This window comes from Stegostoma tigrinum, chromosome 14 (assembly GCF_030684315.1).
Source record: "Stegostoma tigrinum isolate sSteTig4 chromosome 14, sSteTig4.hap1, whole genome shotgun sequence".
In the NCBI taxonomy this organism is placed as follows: domain Eukaryota; kingdom Metazoa; phylum Chordata; class Chondrichthyes; order Orectolobiformes; family Stegostomatidae; genus Stegostoma; species Stegostoma tigrinum.
In genome coordinates this window covers 51,727,710-51,747,394 of record NC_081367.1, presented here as the reverse complement: position 1 = coordinate 51,747,394, position 19,685 = coordinate 51,727,710, and the positions used below count along the sequence as shown (strand labels likewise).

At 40.2% G+C, this 19,685-nt stretch overlaps 1 protein-coding gene across 4 annotated transcripts in view; it reads right to left on the bottom strand.

Moving 5' to 3' along the window:
• The window catches only part of sphkap (SPHK1 interactor, AKAP domain containing), a 439,339-nt gene that overhangs the window by 2,817 nt on the left and 416,837 nt on the right, over nucleotides 1-19,685 (bottom strand). For 3 of the 4 annotated variants that reach the window (XM_059651148.1, XM_048541821.1, XM_059651147.1), the window contains exons 9-13: nucleotides 16,136-16,222; nucleotides 15,485-15,537; nucleotides 15,202-15,386; nucleotides 11,338-11,482; nucleotides 1,573-1,690 (exon numbers count right to left, since the gene is read on the bottom strand). In XM_059651148.1, the coding sequence (XP_059507131.1) occupies nucleotides 1,650-1,690; nucleotides 11,338-11,482; nucleotides 15,202-15,386; nucleotides 15,485-15,537; nucleotides 16,136-16,222 (511 nt within the window). In that variant the 3' untranslated portion in view covers nucleotides 1,573-1,649. Of the gene's footprint in view, nucleotides 1-1,572; nucleotides 1,691-9,276; nucleotides 11,483-15,201; nucleotides 15,387-15,484; nucleotides 15,538-16,135; nucleotides 16,223-19,685 lie in introns of those variants that run through there. The other variant, XM_048541823.1, reaches the window with a different exon arrangement.

The window sequence follows — 19,685 nt, the reverse complement described above, 5'->3', positions numbered from 1 at the left end:
GAATGTCCTCTGCACCCCCTCCAGTGCTAGTGTATCTCTTCTCAAGTAAGGAGACCAAAACTGCACACAGTATTCCAGGTGTGGCCTCACCAGGACTCTATACAGCTGCCACATAGCCGTCCTGTTTTTAAACTCCATCCCTCTGGCAATGACAGACAAAATTCCATTTGCCTTTTTAATTACCTGCTGCATCTGCAATCCTACTTTTAGCAATTCTTGCACAAGGACACCCAAGTCCCTCTGCACAGCAGCATGCTGCAATTTTTTTACCACATCAAACAGTCAATTTTGCTGTTATTTCCACCAAAATGGATGACCTCACACTTATCAACATTGTACACCATCTGCCAGGCCTTTGCCCACTCACTTAGACTATCTATATATCTCTGCAGTCTTTCAGTGTCCTCTGCACACTTGGCTCTACCACTCACCTTAGTGTCATCTGCAAATTTTGACACACCACACTTAGTCCCCAATTCCAAATCATCAATGTAAGTTCTAAACAATGGCTATTCCAACATTGATCCCTGAGGCACACCACTAGTCAATGATAGCCATCCAGAAAATACCCATTTACCCCAACTCTTTGCTTTCTACACGTCAACCAATCCTCTATCCATGCCAATACATTACCTGTAATACCATGCAAATTTCTTATGTAGCAGCCTTTGATGTGGCACCTTGTCAAATGCCTTCTGGAAACCCAGATACACCACATCCACAGGTTCCCCATTGTCCACCATGCAAGTAATATCCTCAAAGAATTCCACCAATTTAGTTAAACATAACCTACCCTTCATGAACCCATGCTGAGTGTTCCCAATGGGAGAATTTATATCTAGATGTCTTGTGATTTCTTCCTTGATTTTTCCCATTACTGAAATTAAGCTAACTGGTCTATAGTTAGCTGCTTTTTGTCTACTTCCTTTTTTAAACAGTGGCATTACATTGGCTGTTTTCCAATCTGTGGGAACCACCCTGGACTCCAGTGAATTTTGGTAAATACTTACCAGAATAGCATTTGCTATTTCACCATCACCTCTTTTAGTATCCTGGGATGCATTTCATCAGGTGCCAGGACACTTGTTTACATTTAGCCCCATTAGCTTTCCCAGCACTGCCTCCTTAGTGATAATGATCGTTTCTAGGTCCTCACCTGCTGTACCTTCTTGCCATCCGTTTTCAGCATGTTATCTGTGTCTTCCACTGTGAAGACCAACACAAAGTAACTGTTTTATGCCTCAGCTATTTCCTCATTCCTAGTTATTAAATTGGCCTTCTCATCCTCTAAAAGACCAATGTTTACCTTTGCCACTCTTGTTGGACCTTGCTGTGCAGAATAGTTGGCTACATACTGCATTTATACTTTGCTAAACTGACTATACATCAAAAGAAGTTCCAAATTGCTTTGATACATTGATGTTATGAAAAGCGCTAGATGAATGTAGGTTTTGCTTACATACACCCACAAAGAAGAATGCAAGCAGGATTAGAGCTGTTATGGGAGAAAGAATCAACACTAATCCTACCCAAGTTTCTAGGGTCAAGAGAAGGCACGCTGGCATAGCTTACCAATGGTTATTGTGCAACAGGGCTGGGATTTCCTGCCTTTGGTCTTCCCACAGTCATTGACTTGCTTCTTTAAAAGATTAGTAGAAGTTCTGCTTCATACATGTTGAATCAAAAACTCCTGAAAAATTGGCACAATCAGGTTGAAATATGACTGAATGTTAGTCTCAGAGATATAAATGCCCACATAGCTGACAAACAGAATGAGTGTGCTGGTGTTAATAATTAGTAAGTCATTGATGGGATACCCTCCCTCAGTGAAGTAAACAATAGGTCGTGCGTTTTGACTACAATATGGTGAAGGTAAGTGGGAAGACAGGGGATTGGGAAGCCTTTAAAATCAACAGAGAACTAAATTAAAACGAAACAATAAGGGGGGAGTAAATGAAATATGAGGTTCTGAGGAAGGGTCACCTGACCCTAAGCGTTAACTCTAATTTTTTCTACACAGATGCTGCCAGACCTGCTGAGCTTTTGCAGCAACTTCTGTCTTTGTTCCTGATTTACAGCATCATCAGTCCTTTTGGTTTTTATGAGGTTAAGCTAGCTGGTGATATAAAAGATCGTAAGAGTATTTTTTTATACGTTTAACCAGAGGGTGCTCAGTTGTCACTTGTTTGCATTCTGGCTGTGGAATTCACAGCCAGTGTGAGCTTGAAAGGTATCATGGAAGATCATCCTGATGATTAGCAAGAGGAAGAGAACCAAACCAGAGGGTGCTGCGTCATCATTCGTTTGCATTCTGGGAGTGGACTTTGTTATCAGTGAGTGTGAAGGGTATCATGGAAAAACCTGCTGGAACATTATATTACTGTGGTTCATCCGTCCTTCTGCCTCTAACCAAAACAAAACGGAGAGGCAAGGTTCGAACAGAAAGGAAGGCCAGCAACAAGAGTTCTAGTGGGTACAGGAGTTTGAGCCTAAAGTGTTTCTGGAAACTTGTTTGTGAGTAACAATTAAGCTTTGAGAAATTGTTATTAGAGCAGAGATCATCAGAAGCTTCAACTTAGTATTAAAGGTATTTAACATTGTAAGGAATAATTAATTTAAGAACTTAAAGGGGTGAGACATGGCAGAGAGCTCCCAATTGTAGTCTGTTTCTCTTGCTTGATATGGGAAGGCAGGTACATTTCCAGCGCCTGGGACCTGCATATGTGCAAGGAATGTCTCCAGCTGCAGCTCCTGGAAGCCCAACTTTCAGAATTGGAGCGGCGTCTGGGACACTGCGGAGCATTCACAAGGTGGAGAGTGTTGTGGAGCGCACATGTAGAGAGGTGGTAACACTGCAGACTCAGACTCCACAGGCAGGAAGTTAATGGGTGACCACCAGGCAGAGCGGGAGGGCTAAGCAGACAGTATAGGAATGTGCTGTGGCTATTCTCCTGCAAATCAGATATACTGTTTTGGACACTGTTGAGGGGAATGGCCTCTGAGGGGATAACATCAGCAGCCAAATTCATGGCACCATGGTTGGCTCTGCTGCAGAAGGAGGGAAGGACAGGCATAGAAATGCTATAGATATCGGGGATTCAATTGTAATGGGAACAGATAGGAGTTTCTGTGGCTGCAAATGAGAGTCCAGGATGGTGTGTTGCCTCCCTGGTGCTAGTGTCCTGGATGTCTTGGAGCAACTGCAGGACATTGTGGAGGGGAAAGGCGAACAGCCAGTGGTCGTGGTATGTGTTGGTAATAATCACATAGGTTTAAAAAGGCATGAAGTTGTAAAAGCAGAATATAGAGAACTAGGAAGAAAGTTGAAATGTAGGACCTCAAATATAGTTATCTTACTACCAGTGCCACAAGGTATTCAGAGTAGAAATAGCAGGATGTGTAGGATGAACATATGGCTAAAAATATGATGTGAGGGGGAGGGTTTCAGATTCATGAGGCATTGCGACGGGTTCTGGGGGAGATGGGACCAGTACAAACTGGGCAGGTTACACCTGGGCAGGACTGGGAATGATATCCTTGGGGGGGATACATAGTAGAGTGGTTGGGGAGGCTGTAAACTAGTGTGGCAGGAGGATGGGAACCAGGGGAATAGGGTAGTGTAGATGCAGAGATTAATGGAGAACAGGCAGGGAAATGCTGCTGAAAAGAGCATGCGAGGCGGTCTGAAATGCATGTGTTTCAATGCAAGAACTATAACTGGCAAAGTAAATGAACTTGAGCTTTAGTTAGTACTCGGAACTATGACATTAATATGATTACAGAGACTTGGCTGAAAGAGGGACAGGACTCACAGCTGAATGTCTCAGGTTTTAGATGGTACTGATGTGATAACAAGGGAGGTAAAGGAATATCTCACAGCTGTACTGAGGGAGGATACATCAGATAACTCATGAAGCAAGGCAATATGAGTAGAAGGCAGGAAAAGGAAAGGTGAATTCACAATGCTGGGGGTATACTAGAGGCCTCTCTCCAATGGGAGACAGAGGAGTGAATATGTAGACAGATTTTGGAAAGATGTAAAAATAGCAGGGTTGTTATGCTGGGTGATTTTAACTTCACCTGTATTAACTGGGACTCACTATGTGCTGGAAGCATGGATGGAGCAAAATTTGTAAAGACCATTTAAGAGGGTTTCCTGACACAATATGTACATGGTCCCTGTGGGAAGAGGTTATGCTGGATCTGGTTTTGGGAAATGAGCCCTGCCAGGTGAGTGAAGTTTCAGTGGGGGGCCATTTTGGGAGTAGTGATCATAACATGATAATGAGTTTTAAGATACTCATGGATAGGGATGACAGCAATCCTCGGGGGTGAAGGTGTTAAATTGGGGGAAGGTGAACTACAACAATATTAGGCAAGAACTAGAGAATGTTGATTAGATGTGGCTGTTTGAGGGTAATTCTATATCATATATCTGGGAGTTTTTCAAATGGCAGTTAATAAGAGTTCAGAAGCAGCACGTCCCTGTGAAAATGAAGGATAGATATACTTGTATAAGCAGCAAGAGGGTAGCCGGGGAAAGAGTTGGCCCACTCATGGAGAAAGGAGGGAATGTGTGTGTGGCACCATAACAGGTAGGGAAGGTCCTAAATGAATACTTTATGTTGGTATTCACCAAAGAGAAGGAATTGGTGGAAAATGATCTCAGGGAAGTGGGTGTCAAGTTTCTAAGCCAAGTTGCTATTAAAAAGGAAAAGGGGTTGCACTACTTAAAAAGTATTAAGGTAGATGAGTCCCTGTGTCCTGATGGGACCTATCCCAGAATTTTGAGGAATGCAAGAGAACAAATTGCTGGAGCACTGACAGACATCTTTGTATCCTGCTTGGCTACAGGTAAGGTCACAGAGGACGGGAGAATAGCCAATGTTGTCCCATTGTTTAAGAAGGCTAACAGGGATAATCCTGGAAATTACAAACCTGTCGGTGGTAGGAAAATTATTAGAAAAAATTCTCAGAGAGAAGATCCATATGCATTTAGAAACAAATGGACTCATTAGTGATAGGCAACATGGTTTTGTGTGGGAGAAGTCATGCGTCACAAACCTGATCAAAATTTTTGAAGAGATGGCGAAGTAAAGCCTTTGACAAGGTCCCTCATGGCAGACAGATGCAAAAGGTGAAGTCACATGGTATCAGGGGTGAGCTGGCAAGAGAGATACAAAACTGGCTTGGTCATAGACTATAGTGGTAGAAGGATGCTTTTCAGAATGGAGGGTTGTGACCAGTGGTGTTCCACAGAAATCAGGATTGGATCTGCTGTTCATGATTTATGAATGATTTGGAGGAAAACATAGCTGGTCTAATTAGCAAGTTTGCAGACCATATAAAGATTAGTGGAGTTGAGGATTGCTGGAGGATATAGATCAGTTGGCGGCATGGGCAGAAAAATGGCAGATGGAGTTTAATCTGGAGAACTGTGAGGTGATGCATTTTGGAAGGTTAAGTACAGCTGGAAATTATGCAGTGAATGGCAGAACCTTTAGGAGTATTGATATGCAGAGGGATCTGGGAGACCAGGTCCACAGATCACTGAAGGTGGCAGTACAGGTAGATAAGATAGTTAAAAAAGGCTTATGGCATGCTTGCTTTCATTGCAAGGGATGTTAAGTATAAGGATAGACAAGTTATACTGCAGCTTTATAGAACTTTAGTTATGCAGCACTTGGAATTTTGCGTACATTTCTGGTCACCACACTACCCCAAGGTAGTGGATGCTTTGGAGACAGTGCAGAGAAAGTTTACCAGGATGTTGCCTGCTATGGGGAATTTTAGCTATGAAGACAAGTTGGATAGACTGGGTGTTTTCTCTGGTACGCAGGAGCTTGAGGATGACTTGATAGAAGTGTATAAGATCGTGAATGGCATGGATAGATTGGAAAGTATGAGGCTTTTTCCCATGGTGGAGAGGTCAATTACTAGGGCACATAGGGTCAAGGTGTAAGGGGGGAGATGTTTAAAACATAGGTGAGAGGGGGGAAGTTTGAAAGAGATGTGTGAGGCAGGTTTTTCACACAAAGGGCGGTGAGTGCCTGGAACATGTTGCCAGAGGATGTGGTGGAAGTGTACACAATAGTAGCATTCAAGAAACACCTGGATGAATACATCAATAGGAAAGGACTAGAGGGGTAGTGATCCTGTAAATGAAGACAGTTTTAGTATGGAAGGGCAAAATCTGTTGGCATAGTCTTGGATGGCCAAAGGGCCTGTTCCTGTGCTGTTCTTTTCTGTTCTATATATAAAAGGTAAGAAGAGACACAAGAGTGGGAAAGATGATGCTAGAGAAGTAGTAATGGGGAACAAAGAAATGGCCGAGGAACTGAATAGGTATTTTGCATCAGTCTTCACTGTAGAAGACATTAGTGGCATACCACAACTTCAAGAGAGTTGAGGGCAAAGGTGACTGTAGTGGCCATCACTGAGGAGAATATACTGAAGAAACTGATATGACTGAAGATGGATAAATCACTGAACCAGATGACACCTTGACTTCTGAAGGAGATAGGAGAGGAGATTATAGAGGCATTGGTGGTGATCTTCCAGGAATCATCGGAATCAGGGAGGGTTCCAAAGAACTGGAAAATGGCTACAGTAACACCTCTATTTAAGGAGAGAAGAAGCAGAAGACAGGAAACTATAGGGCGGAGAGCCTGGCATTAGGCATTGGTAAGATTTCAAAGTCCATTATTACGGATGAGATTGTGGAGCACTTGGAAGTGCATGGTAAAAAAGGACTGGGTCAACATGGCTTCATTAAGGAGAGATCATGCCTGACAAATTTGGTAGAATTTTGAGGAGATACCAAGCATGTTAGACATAGGATAGAGAATAGGCATGATCTATTTGGATTTCCAGAAGGTCTTTGACAATGTACTGTAAAGGAGACTGTTAAATAAGAGAAGAGCTCACGGTATTAGAGGCAAGGTGTGGATAGTGTATTGGCAAAGAGTAAGAATAAAGGGGTCTTTTCCGGGATGGCAGTCTGTAACTAGTAGAGTTCCACAGAGGTTGGTGTTGGAACCACAATTACACATTAATGAGCTGGGCAAAGGAACAGAAAGGGCTGTTGCTAAGTTTGCCGATGACACAGAGATAGGCAGAGGGGCAAGTAGTAGATAATAAAATGTGAGGCTGGATGAACACAGCAGGCCCAGCAGCATCTCAGGAGCACAAAAGCTGGCGTTTCGGGCCTAGACCCTTCATCAGAGAGGGGGATGGGGAGAGGGAACTGGAATAAATAGGGAGAGAGGGGGAGGCGGACTGAAGATGGAGAGAAAAGAAGATAGGTGGAGAGAGTGTAGGTGGGGAGGTAGGGAGGGGATAGGTCAGTCCAGGGAGGACGGACAGGTCGAGGAGGTGGGATGAGGTTAGTAGGTAGGAGTTGGGGGTGCGGCTTGGGGTGGGAGGAAGGGATGGGTGGGAGGAAGAACAGGTTAGGGAGGCAGAGACAGGTTGGACTGGTTTTGGGATGCAGTGGGTGGGGGGGAAGAGCTGGGCTGGTTGTGTGGTGCAGTGGGGGGAGGGGACGAGCTGGGCTGGTTTAGGGATGCGGTGGGGGAAGGGAAGATTTTGAAGCTCGAGAAGTCCACATTGATACCATTAGGCTGCAGGGTTCCCAAGCAGAATATGAGTTGCTGTTCCTGCAACCTTCGGGTGGCATCATTGTGGCACTGCAGGAGGCCCATGATGGACATGTCATCTAAAGAATGGGAGGGGGAGTGGAAATGGTTTGCGACTGGGAAGTGCAGTTGTTTGTTGCGAACCGAGCGGAGGTGTTCTGCAAAGCGGTCCCCAAGCCTCCGCTTGGTTTCCCCAATGTAGAGGAAGACACACCGGGTACAGTGGATGCAGTATACCACATTGGCAGATGTGCAGGTGAACCTCTGCTTAATGTGGAATGTCATCTTGGGGCCTGGGATAGGGGTGAGGGAGGAGGTGTGGGGGCAAGTGTAGCATTTCCTGCGGTTGCAGGGGAAGGTGCCGGGTGTGGTGGGGTTGGAGGGCAGTGTGGAGCGAATAAGGGAGTCACGGAGAGAGTGGTCTCTCCGGAAAGCAGACAGGGGTGGGGATGGAAAAATGTCTTGGGTGGTGGGGTCGGATTGTAGACGGCGGAAGTGTCGGAGGATGATGCGTTGTATCCAGAGGTTGGTGGGGTGGTGTGTGAGAACGAGGGGGATCCTCTTGGGGCGGTTGTGGCGGAGGCGGGGTGTGAGGGATGTGTTGCGGGAAATGTGGGAGACGCGGTCAAGGGCATTCTCGATCACTGTGGGGGGAAAGTTGCGGTCCTTAAAGAATTTGGACATCTGGGATGTGCGGGAGTGGAATGTCTTATCGTGGGAGCAGATGCGGCGGAGGTGGAGGGGCAAGTAGTGTTGAGGAAGCAAGGAGGCTGTAGAAGGACTTAGGCTAGGACAGTGGGCAAAGAAGTGGCAGATGAAATGTAATGTGGAAAGTATGACATTATGCACTGTGAGAGGAAAGAGCAGAGGTGCAGACTGCTTCCTAAATGGGAAAAGTCTTCAGAAATCTAAAGTAGAAAGGGAGCCATAGTTCAGGAATCTCTTAAAGTTAACATGTAGATTCAGTCAGCAGTTAGCAGTGTGATTGTAATGTTAGTATTCATTAGCTAAAATACAAGAGCAGAGATATACTGCTGAGAATGTAAAGGGTTCTGGTTGGATTGCATTTGGAATACTGTGAGCAGTTTTCAAAAGAAGGTCATGTTGGCATTGGAGGTGGTCCAGAAGAGGTTTACAAGAATGATTATAGGGATGAAGGTCTTGTCACATGAGGCATGGTTGAGGACACTGGATCTGCACTTGATAGAGTTTAGAAGGATGAGGAGGGGATTCCACTGAAATGTACATAATAGAGAGGCGTAGATAGTGTGGACACAGAAGATGTTTCTACTAGTAGGAAAGACTAGGACCTGAGGGCACAGCTTCAGAGTGAAAGAATGACAGCGATGAGGAGGAATTTCTTTAGCCGCAGGCCGGTGAATCTGTGGATCTCATTGCCTCAGTGGGCTCTGAGTGGCTGAGTGCATTTAAAAGACAGATAGGTTTTTAATTGGTAAGGTATTCAAAGGTTACAGGGAGATGGTAGGGAAATGAGGTTGAGAAACATATCAGCCATGATCTACTGGTGGAGCAGACTTGATGGGCCAAATGGCCTAATTCTGCTTATATATCTTATAGTCTTATTTTTAAAAAAGGAGAAAGAGAGGGAAAGGTTCTGGAACTTAGACGAACAACGCCAGTCCTGACACATCATCAATATTTATTGTAAGCTGCATCCATGATGAGTCCAGTTTCATGGTATAATGTGAAGAAGATGGATTTTTAAGTCATGTGAAGTTCTTACAGTAATCAGGAAATTGTTGTCACAGTACTATATGAGGTAAAGCACAAAATCCTAAACAAGACTTCAATGGGAGCTTGAAATGCACATGTTCTGTAATGTTTTACTGTTTTACTATGGTACTGTAAATAACCTGTCAAATAAAAATTAATTTGACTAAACTTAACAAAATAACTTTGTAGGCAATAAAACAAATTAAGTTGTAAATCTATACAGAACCCAAATTCTTTTTAACCCTGAATGTTTGTTTCTAATGAAACACGATAGATTTTACTGTTAATTGTGGCTTGTTCCATTCTTCACTCTGATCTCCTCGGTTTGTGCTTTTTTTAAAGTACATATTTTAAAGAAATGTATTGTTTTGAAAATAAATAAAAATAAATAAATAGATACTCAAGCCAAATGGAAACTGCACATGGATATTCTTTTCTATTTATCACGCAATCCTGTCACTGGCAAAATCTGATATGATTTTTCTGTCAAATGATAGTGTTTAACAATTGTAGTTCAGAGCCAAAAATAACAATTGCTGGAAGGACTCATCATGTCTGCCAGCATCTGTGAAGGGAAATCAGAGTTTAAATTTTGGGTCGAGTGACCCTTCCACAGTAACTGTGTTGATTGTACTCTTGAGTGAGTCACAAGATTCTTGTCTTTGACTCCTATTACGGGGCTTAAGCATAAAAATTGAGGCTGACACTGCTGTGCCGTACTGGAGGATGTTCCACCTTCAGAAGTGCCATCATTCAGGTGAGAAGTTAAACTGACACCCCATTGATGAGGTGGATATAAAAGATCTCATAGCACTATGTTGAAGAAGAGCAAGTGATTATCTTTGGGTCCCAGTCAGTGATTTATCCATCAGCCAACACCAGATAAACAGGTTATCTGGCAATTATCACATTGTTGGAGTTTGACACACGTGTTTCTTGCATCACACTTGAAAAGAATTTCTTTGTTTATAAAGTGCTGGCAATATCTGGTAGACATGAAAAGGGTTGTGTAAATTCAAGTCTTTCTTTAAATGTCAGATATCATAGTTTTAGACATGTGACTGATTTATTTTCAAAAATTAATACAGCCTGACCACAGTGCGTAGTTTCCAAGTGGTTTGATTCCCACTTATTTGTTTGTGTTGCCAGACAAAATGGTCCCTGTAATGAAGCTGGTAGGAATTCATACAGCAGTTATATCTCTGATTGGCAGCACTTTGCAAAGATTTTGGTTTGGAGAAGCTGCATTTTTCAGTCTTACAGTCTGATCTCTGACCTAATATTACATAATCGTTTAAACAGATAAGCAATCTCAGTACATCAAAATTATTGTGCAGTTGTGATTAACTTGATCTATACAGGAACTTAAAGGTTGTTTGTGTAGACATACATGCTCACTGTACCTACATTACATAATTTTCATATGATTGCAAAAATATTTTTAAAAAACACTATCCAAATCTGCTTTAAAACATGCCACACAAATATACATGTACAATACACACTTTGTAAACGCTGACAGTTGTTGCTGTCTGATACATTATGGCTTCTGCATGTCAGTGTCAGCTTCTTCACATGTACAGTACACAGCAGATAAAAGTTAGCAATTTTTTCAACTTTGTACAATGTGGCTTGTTTATATCAGTGTGCATGCACTGCAAAGCATGGGTACTGCTTTGGCAATGTAATAAGATATTTATCCATTATAATCATAGATATATTAAATCTGTCAATGACAGAAACACCATATCTTGAGTATAAATAGAAAATTGTTTCTGACTGACCTCCATAAATTGATAGCTTTCACATGTTGTGTACAGTACTGCTTGGTTTTCCCCATGTTTACATGATGTATGATTAGTCACTTCAAGGAGAACACAAACTGGCCTTAAAATAGTCATAAGAACCTACTTCAAAAATTGACTATTATACTTGTTTATTTACAAAGTCAAAATTGAAAATTAACCTTTAAATTCAAGAAGCCAGTCAAACAGACTTGTTGTGGGAAGGCTTCCTGCCTCCTCCTGCACTTTACAATACTGCAGAATTGCAAGAAACAGATCTTTCAGCTTCCAAGCTTTCTTGTGTGCAGACTGGACAACATCTAAAAACTGAATTCAAACAAAAGAAATAAGTGATTGCATAACAGTGCCTGGAAACATATTGCTACATTGTCAAAATCTTGAATAACAAGTTTTGACTTGACAAAACCCTCAAAATACAGTAGTTTACTCTTTAATTTTCACATTTCTCAAAACTGAAATGTTGGAGAAACTCATTCTGAAGAAGGGTCACCGGACTCGAAATGTTAACACTGTGCCCTTGCCAGACCTGCTGAATTTCTTGAGCCATTTTTGTTATTTTGTTTTTCTTTGTTAGTAACAAATACACTTGTTGGGTTTAAAATTGATAAGGAAGATTATTAAATAGTTTGGCTGTACACAAAGTTAACATGGTACCAGGATCAGATTATTACAGAGTATTTTATTACAGAACAATAAATCTTTCCCTTAAAGTGATAATAGTAGAATCTGTGAGTGCTTGAAACTTCTGAGTACTTTGTAAATAAATACTGTGCAATTGACACTAGAGATCAGAGAGCCAGAGCTGTAAATCAAGTAATAATTTTCCAGGGGCTGAATTATTTCAACGGAGTAAGCCTTTTTGGGCTCTCAGCCAAGAATTCATGATGAAGCTCCTTACAGTTTACAGTATCTCCAAATTTTAAGTCATCTGCAAATTTTTACACTGTTCACAGTATAGCAAACAGTTTAGGTCATTAATATACATCAAAAAACAACCCATGAGGAATACCTATTTGAAAAGAAATGGCTCATTACTACTCTGTTTCATGTCACTCAGCTAATATTGTACCTGTGTTGCCATTGACTATTTTGTGCCCGGAGTTCTAACTTTACTTTTATTATAACTTGTTTTCAGACCTTGTAACACATGTCAATCATACTACCCTAACTTATCCTCTTTTTTATGTTGCAAAGTTGGGTAGACTACTTGTGGGTTGGAAGGCAGGATGTTAGAATTTGGTGCTTGTAAAATATTGATGTTTGTAAAATGATGGGGGTGGGGGAGGAAGTGCGTGGTTGCTTTAAAAGGTGATGTGCTTTTTCTAGGCTTAGAGATTTTAAAAAATATCTGTGTGCAGCTTGTGGGTTTGTACAAAGCATCTGAATTGTAACATTTGTATCAATAGGCTGTTTGGTTAGCAGCCAAGCGCAGTTTTATTTTGTTACCAAGACTTTAAATTTGAATTTAGCCAACTAATTTAAACCAGGCCCTTAGATACTAAAAACCAATTAAATTTAAATCTGATGGTTTTAGCAACATAGGACCAATCCTATTGTAGAAAAACTGGTGTGTCATCAAGGGTATAAAAGATGAGGGCATTGGATAATCAGGAGACAACCAGCCACGATCTGATAAGAGATCAGCTCTCTCAGCTCTTAGAGAAAGCATCATCTAATTAATAAATGTACCACGGCACCCTTAGCTAATGTTCCAGACAGAAGACTTCACAGAGAGAACATTCCTGAAAGAAGATCAATAAAGAAGGTATAGAACATTCTAGAAGATGTGACTTGGTTGTAATTTTGAGAGACTAAATTCTAATCTTTTATTATTTTGATTTATTTAAGATGGATTTATATTTGTTGGAAAAGCAAACCATTAGAAACTTGTTTTTTGAGGAATAGTTGCTAGTTAGAGGGGAATTGTTTGATTTATTAATAGTTCAGATAATTTGTTCACAGTTAGATACATACACTGTATGTTTATTATAGAGTGAGTGTCAGTGGTTTATTTCATTTAACCACTCATTTATAACAGATTGGGGGTGAGAAGCAGGTTATACCATTTCTCACATTTCTCTTAATAGATTATAGGGTGAGGCAAGCCACTTTGGGTGTTTCAGTTTTAGTTATCGGGCGGCCAGCCCCTGCTTTATAACAGCCAGAAACACCAGAAAGTTAGTTAGTTTTCCCCTTACAAATCCAAGCAGACTTGCCTTTATTAACTTACATATCCCTCGTTAGCTATTCATTTTACATAGAATAACCCTTTCTACAACCTTTCCCACCATCAAGGTTAAACTGACCTGTAGTTTCTAGGCATGTCATGACATCCTTATTTGAACATGGCTGTTACATTTTAATTCATAAATCCTCTAGCAGCACCTCAGTGACTAAAGAGGATTAGAAAATGATGGCTAGCACATCCAGAATGGTCATGCTTACTTGCTTAGTATCCTTGGATTAATGCCACCTGATCCTGTTACCCTGTTAACTTTATGTACAGCTAAACTATTTAAATAATTTTCCTCATCAATTTTAAACACAGCAAGTATATCTGCTACAAAGAAAAACAAAATAACAGAAATGGCTAGGGAAATTAAGCAGGTCTGGCAGCATCTGTGATAGAAAACAATGTTAATATTTCAAGTCCGGTGACCCTTCTTCAGAACTGGTTTCTCCAACATTTTAGATTTTTATTTTGTTTCTGATCCAGTATCCACAGTTCTTTTCTTTTTGTTTAAGTGTATCCGCTATCTCTTTATTCATGATTAGTTGGCTACCATCAACTTCCTTGACAGAGACAGAGATGACATATTTAATGAGTACCTCAGTCTACCCCGTGCCACCCATTTTTAAATACATAGTACATCCGGAGTCAGTTGGACTCCTTTTGCTACCATTTCACCATTAATACACTAACAGAAAACTTTCGGCTTCCTTTTAAGCCAGCTGGCTGCTCTCATACTTCCCTTGCTTCTTCAACTTCCCTTTGAAGCTTCTTCATTCAGTCTGGTTCTGGGTTTTATTATCTATCCATTACATTTGCTCATTTTCAGCTTCCTCTTGCTTTCTATCCCTTCCATCATCCAAGGAAGCTCTAGATTTGTTTCTTCTGTCTTTTCTTTTGTGGCACCAAATGTACCAAAGCTATCTCATCTCTAAAGATTGCCTGTTGTTCGGTTACAGATTTGCCTGCCGATTGTTTATTTCAATTCAACTGGGCAAGATTTACTCTCACCCCCACTGAAGTTTGTGCTAACCCAGTTGGCTATTCTTACTATAGATTGCTATTGTTGTTTTCTGCAGGTGATTTGACGCTTTTGAAATGATGGCTACTATCCTTCAAAATATTCCACTACTGCAATTTCAATCACTTGGCCCGCTATTTTCCTAAGAATTCCTCTCAATGGATTAGAAATTTATTGATGCAGAAAATTCTCCTGAGTAAATTTTTGTTCTCTCTGTCTTGTTACTAATTTCCCAGTTTATTGGATATGGTGAAGCTCTGGAAATCCGAAACAGTGAGGGCTCCAGGTATTGGAGGGAGTGAGAGCTCAGTGATTTGGATACAGGGAGAGTTTGGGATTTTAGATAAATGAGGGTCCTGGGTATTGGAGACAGCGATGCATTAACTATTATTTTAATCATTATTTCAATTAAGTCTTTTAATGTTAATTAATACTGTAATACTGACACTTTACAATACATTAATTGCATTAATGCTCTTTTTTTAATTATTAATTTTCTAATTGTAGAGCTTAGGTGTGAGTTGCCTGTTGCAGTTCTGATGCCTTTTAATAATAGAAGCATGGTCGTCTGTTCTGCGAGGATCAAGATTCATTCAGAAGGCAAGGCTAACCCATACTGCTGTCAGATAGCTACTGTTTGCTTGACCTGATGCTGAACTGCCAGGTTTTTGCCAAACTGTCTCCTGCCCTAGAAATTACATATGATACAAGAAGCATTATGTGGAGGAGACGAGAATAGCCCGTAAGCAATTGCTTTACTCAAATGAAAGGTACCTTTTCGTTCCTTTTCTCCTTGGATTTTTTGAAGTAAACCACTGGAAAGCCAAGTTCAGAAGCAGCTATCCACTGCAAGATTGCTCGCAATTCTGAGTCAACACATTCAGGATTCACGTCAAAATTCAGCACAAGAAACTCCCTTTGGCAAGTGACTGCTTCCATTGATAATTGCGATGTGCGTTCTGAAAAATATTTAAAAATAACTCTAAGTTCATTCATGTGGAATGATTGACAATCAGAAAGGTATTTGTTTGATTATCCAACATATAGGCTACCTTACCATCCAAATGCTCCCTAGTATCTTTCACTGATTCCTTTCCACTTACGATTTCACTGGCAAAACAAAGTAATGATTATTTAACAACGCATTCAGATTTATCATTTATACTGATGGAAGTATTTCCTCTTTGTCGTTGATTCCTTTTCCTATTTGAATTTATATGTGTAGCTTGCAGTGCTATTTTCCGTTTATAAATAAGACTATGGATGTTGAGCTTTGTTGCGAGATTTGGCAGATAGAGCTTTAATGTAAAATGCACTCTACCAGAGCATTCTTTATCCAGGATATAGCCACAGTTAAACTTGTGCATATCTAGCCTGAGATTTTGGGTTGAATTTTTGCACAGGCGCTCGGACCGCGACACCAGACCCATAGAGTGGCTGAAGCTTCCAGGTGGTGACCTCTTACTTGACCACCTTCGCCCTCACCCCTCTCTCTTGAGGCTGAAGTCCCATAAACCCTTCCGCTGTTTGCTGTTTTGCGGAAGGGTCATTGGACCCGAAACTGATGCTGAGTTTTTCCTGCAATTCCTGTTTGTGTTCCCTTGTTACCGCACTAGAATGTCAAGTTGAGAAAAAAAGCACAACCCACAAGTCTTGAACTGCTAAAGAATAACTCCCTTTCCTTATGTTTATGAAGATTATATCACACCTGGGTAAAGCACGTGATGAAAGGCTTTCCTGATAGGTATCCAGATCCACTAAGCCAAGACTACTTGAAGCACTGCTATTCCCGTTGCTAATGGAAACAAAGAATTCAAAATTAAACAGGAATATTTCTCTACAACAAAAAGCATCCTTTCAAAAGAATGTATAACTAATGTAAAGAACTCTCCCAATCCAACTATTTCACATGTATTTTTACACAATCCCAATGGCCCAAATCACTTTCTATTCTTCTTAAATTTATTGTTAAATGCTGTAAGTGTTTCTTCTATATTTAAGAGGCAGTATAAACATAAGTTGTTGAATCACATTGAATTACTGCATTACCATGCGCTTTTTGCACAGCATCCCACTTACTCATGCACAATTACTCTTGAGAAATTAAACCAATTCCCAGTCACACCTATTTTTATAGAGCTGTAATGGATCACATTTAGTTTACTTTTAGTACACATTAATAAATTAAACCACATAATGATGCAGCTGTACAGAACTATAATGAACCAAACTAACTTCCATTAACATGAAGTAATATGCTGAACTAAGATTTTATGATTCTGCATTCATTTATTTTGTAAAGCCTAAAGCCCAGCCAAATTTAATGTAGTAAATTCAAGATTTAATTACATTAGTGTAGAAAGTTCAGACAATGTTTTCTATTTCTATTTAAATTGATTTGCTATCCCAACAATTAAACATAACATCAGACTAAGATTTTTAAATGAGCTATTTTTATCTTTTGTATTTATAGTGTATTATAATTTGATAAAACATAAGCAGTTTTCACCTATACTGCATAGCTCCAAATCCATCTTTAATCATTGATGACACTTACAATAAGGAAACACTGATCATGACAGGGTTGATTTTAACTTTTTGAATTTAGTGTTAACTGAGTGGAAAGTAGGTCATTCAATATAGTGCCCAGTTAATACCATTTTGTCAGTGCCCTGTCACTAGGTGGTTGAAATGCCAGTATGTTTCAAATAGAAGGCTTCTTTAAGTATGCAAATTGCACATTTTATGATGCACATAGAATCTCAATTGCCATTATAGGATAGAAAGAATTTGTACCTTTCAGTGTCTCAGGAGATGACAGCCCAGTGAATGCTTTTGAAGCGTAATTATTGTCATGATGCTGGGAAACACAACAGTCAATGTTTCCACTGCAAGATCCCACTAATAGCAATGTGGCAACAACTAGGTTATCTGTTTTGGTTAAAGCCGAAAGAACTGTAGATTGAAATGAAAACAGAAGTTGCTGGAGAAGCTGAGCAGGAATGGCATTATATGTGATGAGAAATCAAAGTTAACATTTCAGCTTTGGTGACCATTTCACAGAACAGCTGGTCTGAAGAAGGGTCACTGGACCCAAAAGGCTAATTTTGATTCCTCTTCATGTGCTGACCGACCTGCTGAGCTTTTCCAGCAACTTCTGTTTTTGTATCTGTTTTAGGTGTTAACTGATGAATAAGAGTCAGCTGGCACATTGGGACAACTCATTCAATGTCTCAGCCAAAGAGAGAATCATAGTCAATGCAACATTTCCTTGGTGCTACAGTAAAGTTTCAGTCTAGATCATGTGCCCATCCCTGGAGTAGGTCTTGAATCCACAATATACTGACTCAGAGGCAAATCCACTATTTTAATTGTGGTTGACACCTTGGAGACAAAATGACCTGAACTGAGTCTCTCAAGCCCACCCATTCAGTCGGCATTCTTGGAAGTACAACCTTTCAGGAGACAGCATCCTAATTGCATGGTAGGAAGGCTCCAAACACTACAGGCTCAATCGGGAAGCTTGAGGTATCAACCCCACAACAACAGGTATGCAAGCTTGAGGCACCTCAACATAAGGCGGCCCTTGACGTTCTACAAATCGCCACTTTGTGTGGCTTCAATGGCATAAACTGGCTGCTTCTTGAGGATGGACGAGGATGGCCCCTTTATCTTATTACATTCATTTCTTTCAGTCCAAATGTGTCACCCCCAAATGAGATGCTATTCAGCATTGGTGGGCAATTTAAACAGATGAGCGCATTGCTCAGAATGCTGCCTTTATGTTTGAAGTTAGAAATGGGATAAAATGAAAACATCAAAACACATTTTTGCGTCACTCATATCCTGGATAGCAAAGTGATGGGGAACAAACCAGAATGTGAAAAATGACACCGATTCCTGCACAAAATTGATTCATTTGAAGTGAATATTCCAAATGTTGGTTAATGGGTTTTGGCAGTGAGAACTTAAGATGTTTCCTATTGTATGCACTTATTACAAGACATGCAAGTTGTATTTATGATTAAATACAGCTTTAACAGGTCGTGACAATTATTACATACTATCCCTCTTGTTCGTAAAGATAAAGCTCTGAAGCTTATTATCTTGGCAGGAATATATATTGCTATTGAGGAAATAAGCTTACAAAAGAGGTTTCCAGATTGATCCAACAAATGAGCCCCATTAATGAAACTATTAGTTTGAATCCTTCTCAAGAATATGTTAATTATAGAATGAAACATTGCTACAATGCATTAACATGCGTGTAGGCTATCTGATACTTTAAATGTTTACACAACAGCTCAGACTGAGGTGGAGCATCAATGAATCTTTGAAAGTGATCAGCACGCTGTGGACTTTATTTCTGATTGCTTTCAATCAGTGCGCTGGTACTAATCTTCATGGATATATTTTATCAACTCTTAAGACACCTAATCTCTACAAGAAAAGATATACTTTGTCAGAACTTTTCAACTTGCACTTTTTATCTAAAGAAATGCAAAGGTAAAGGAAAAACAACAGTTTTTACTTTATGAGAAGGGCGTTCTGATTGGCTAACAATTCTGAAATTCTGCTCTTGAAATGCTATTCTGAGATACCTGAGACAAGGTTACATCAGAGACAAAATTCAGAAATCAACAAAGTATTTGCACGGAAATTAAGATTTGGTAAGCTAATTAATTTTTCTAAAAGCATATTAAACATAAGGTTGTTTCAGTTTTAATTTCTGAATGCATTGATAATGTTAAAGTGAGACATATTCCCATATTTGTGGCTTATTTATGTGATATGAGATTGATCAGATTGATGTTAGAGTTAGTAATTTACACTGTGCTCTGTGCTGCGCTTGAATTGATGCGCATAAACTTCTTTCATTTTTAGATTTGATCCATACATTGCTTCAGTAAATGACAGCACTGGCTTGAAACATTATTGCATCTTAAACCTACTTGACCAGAAGAGATTTGGCAATGAAATAATTGATGCTGTTAAATACACACTAAATCTCTGTGGCTGCAGACACTTAGAAAGCCAGGAGTTTCTTTTTGTATACAGCTTAAATTGTGTCCCACCTTAAATCAGTTGCAAAGAAGATTCATTGGATTCCAATCAGAACCTTTCTTTCTCTCTCTGCAGATGCTGCCAGGCCAACTGAGTTTTTCCAATACTTTCCGTTCATATTTCAAACTTGAGGTATTACCAGTATTTTGCTTTTGTGGTATTTCCTGAGTTTTAGCTTCTCTACTCCCAGCTAT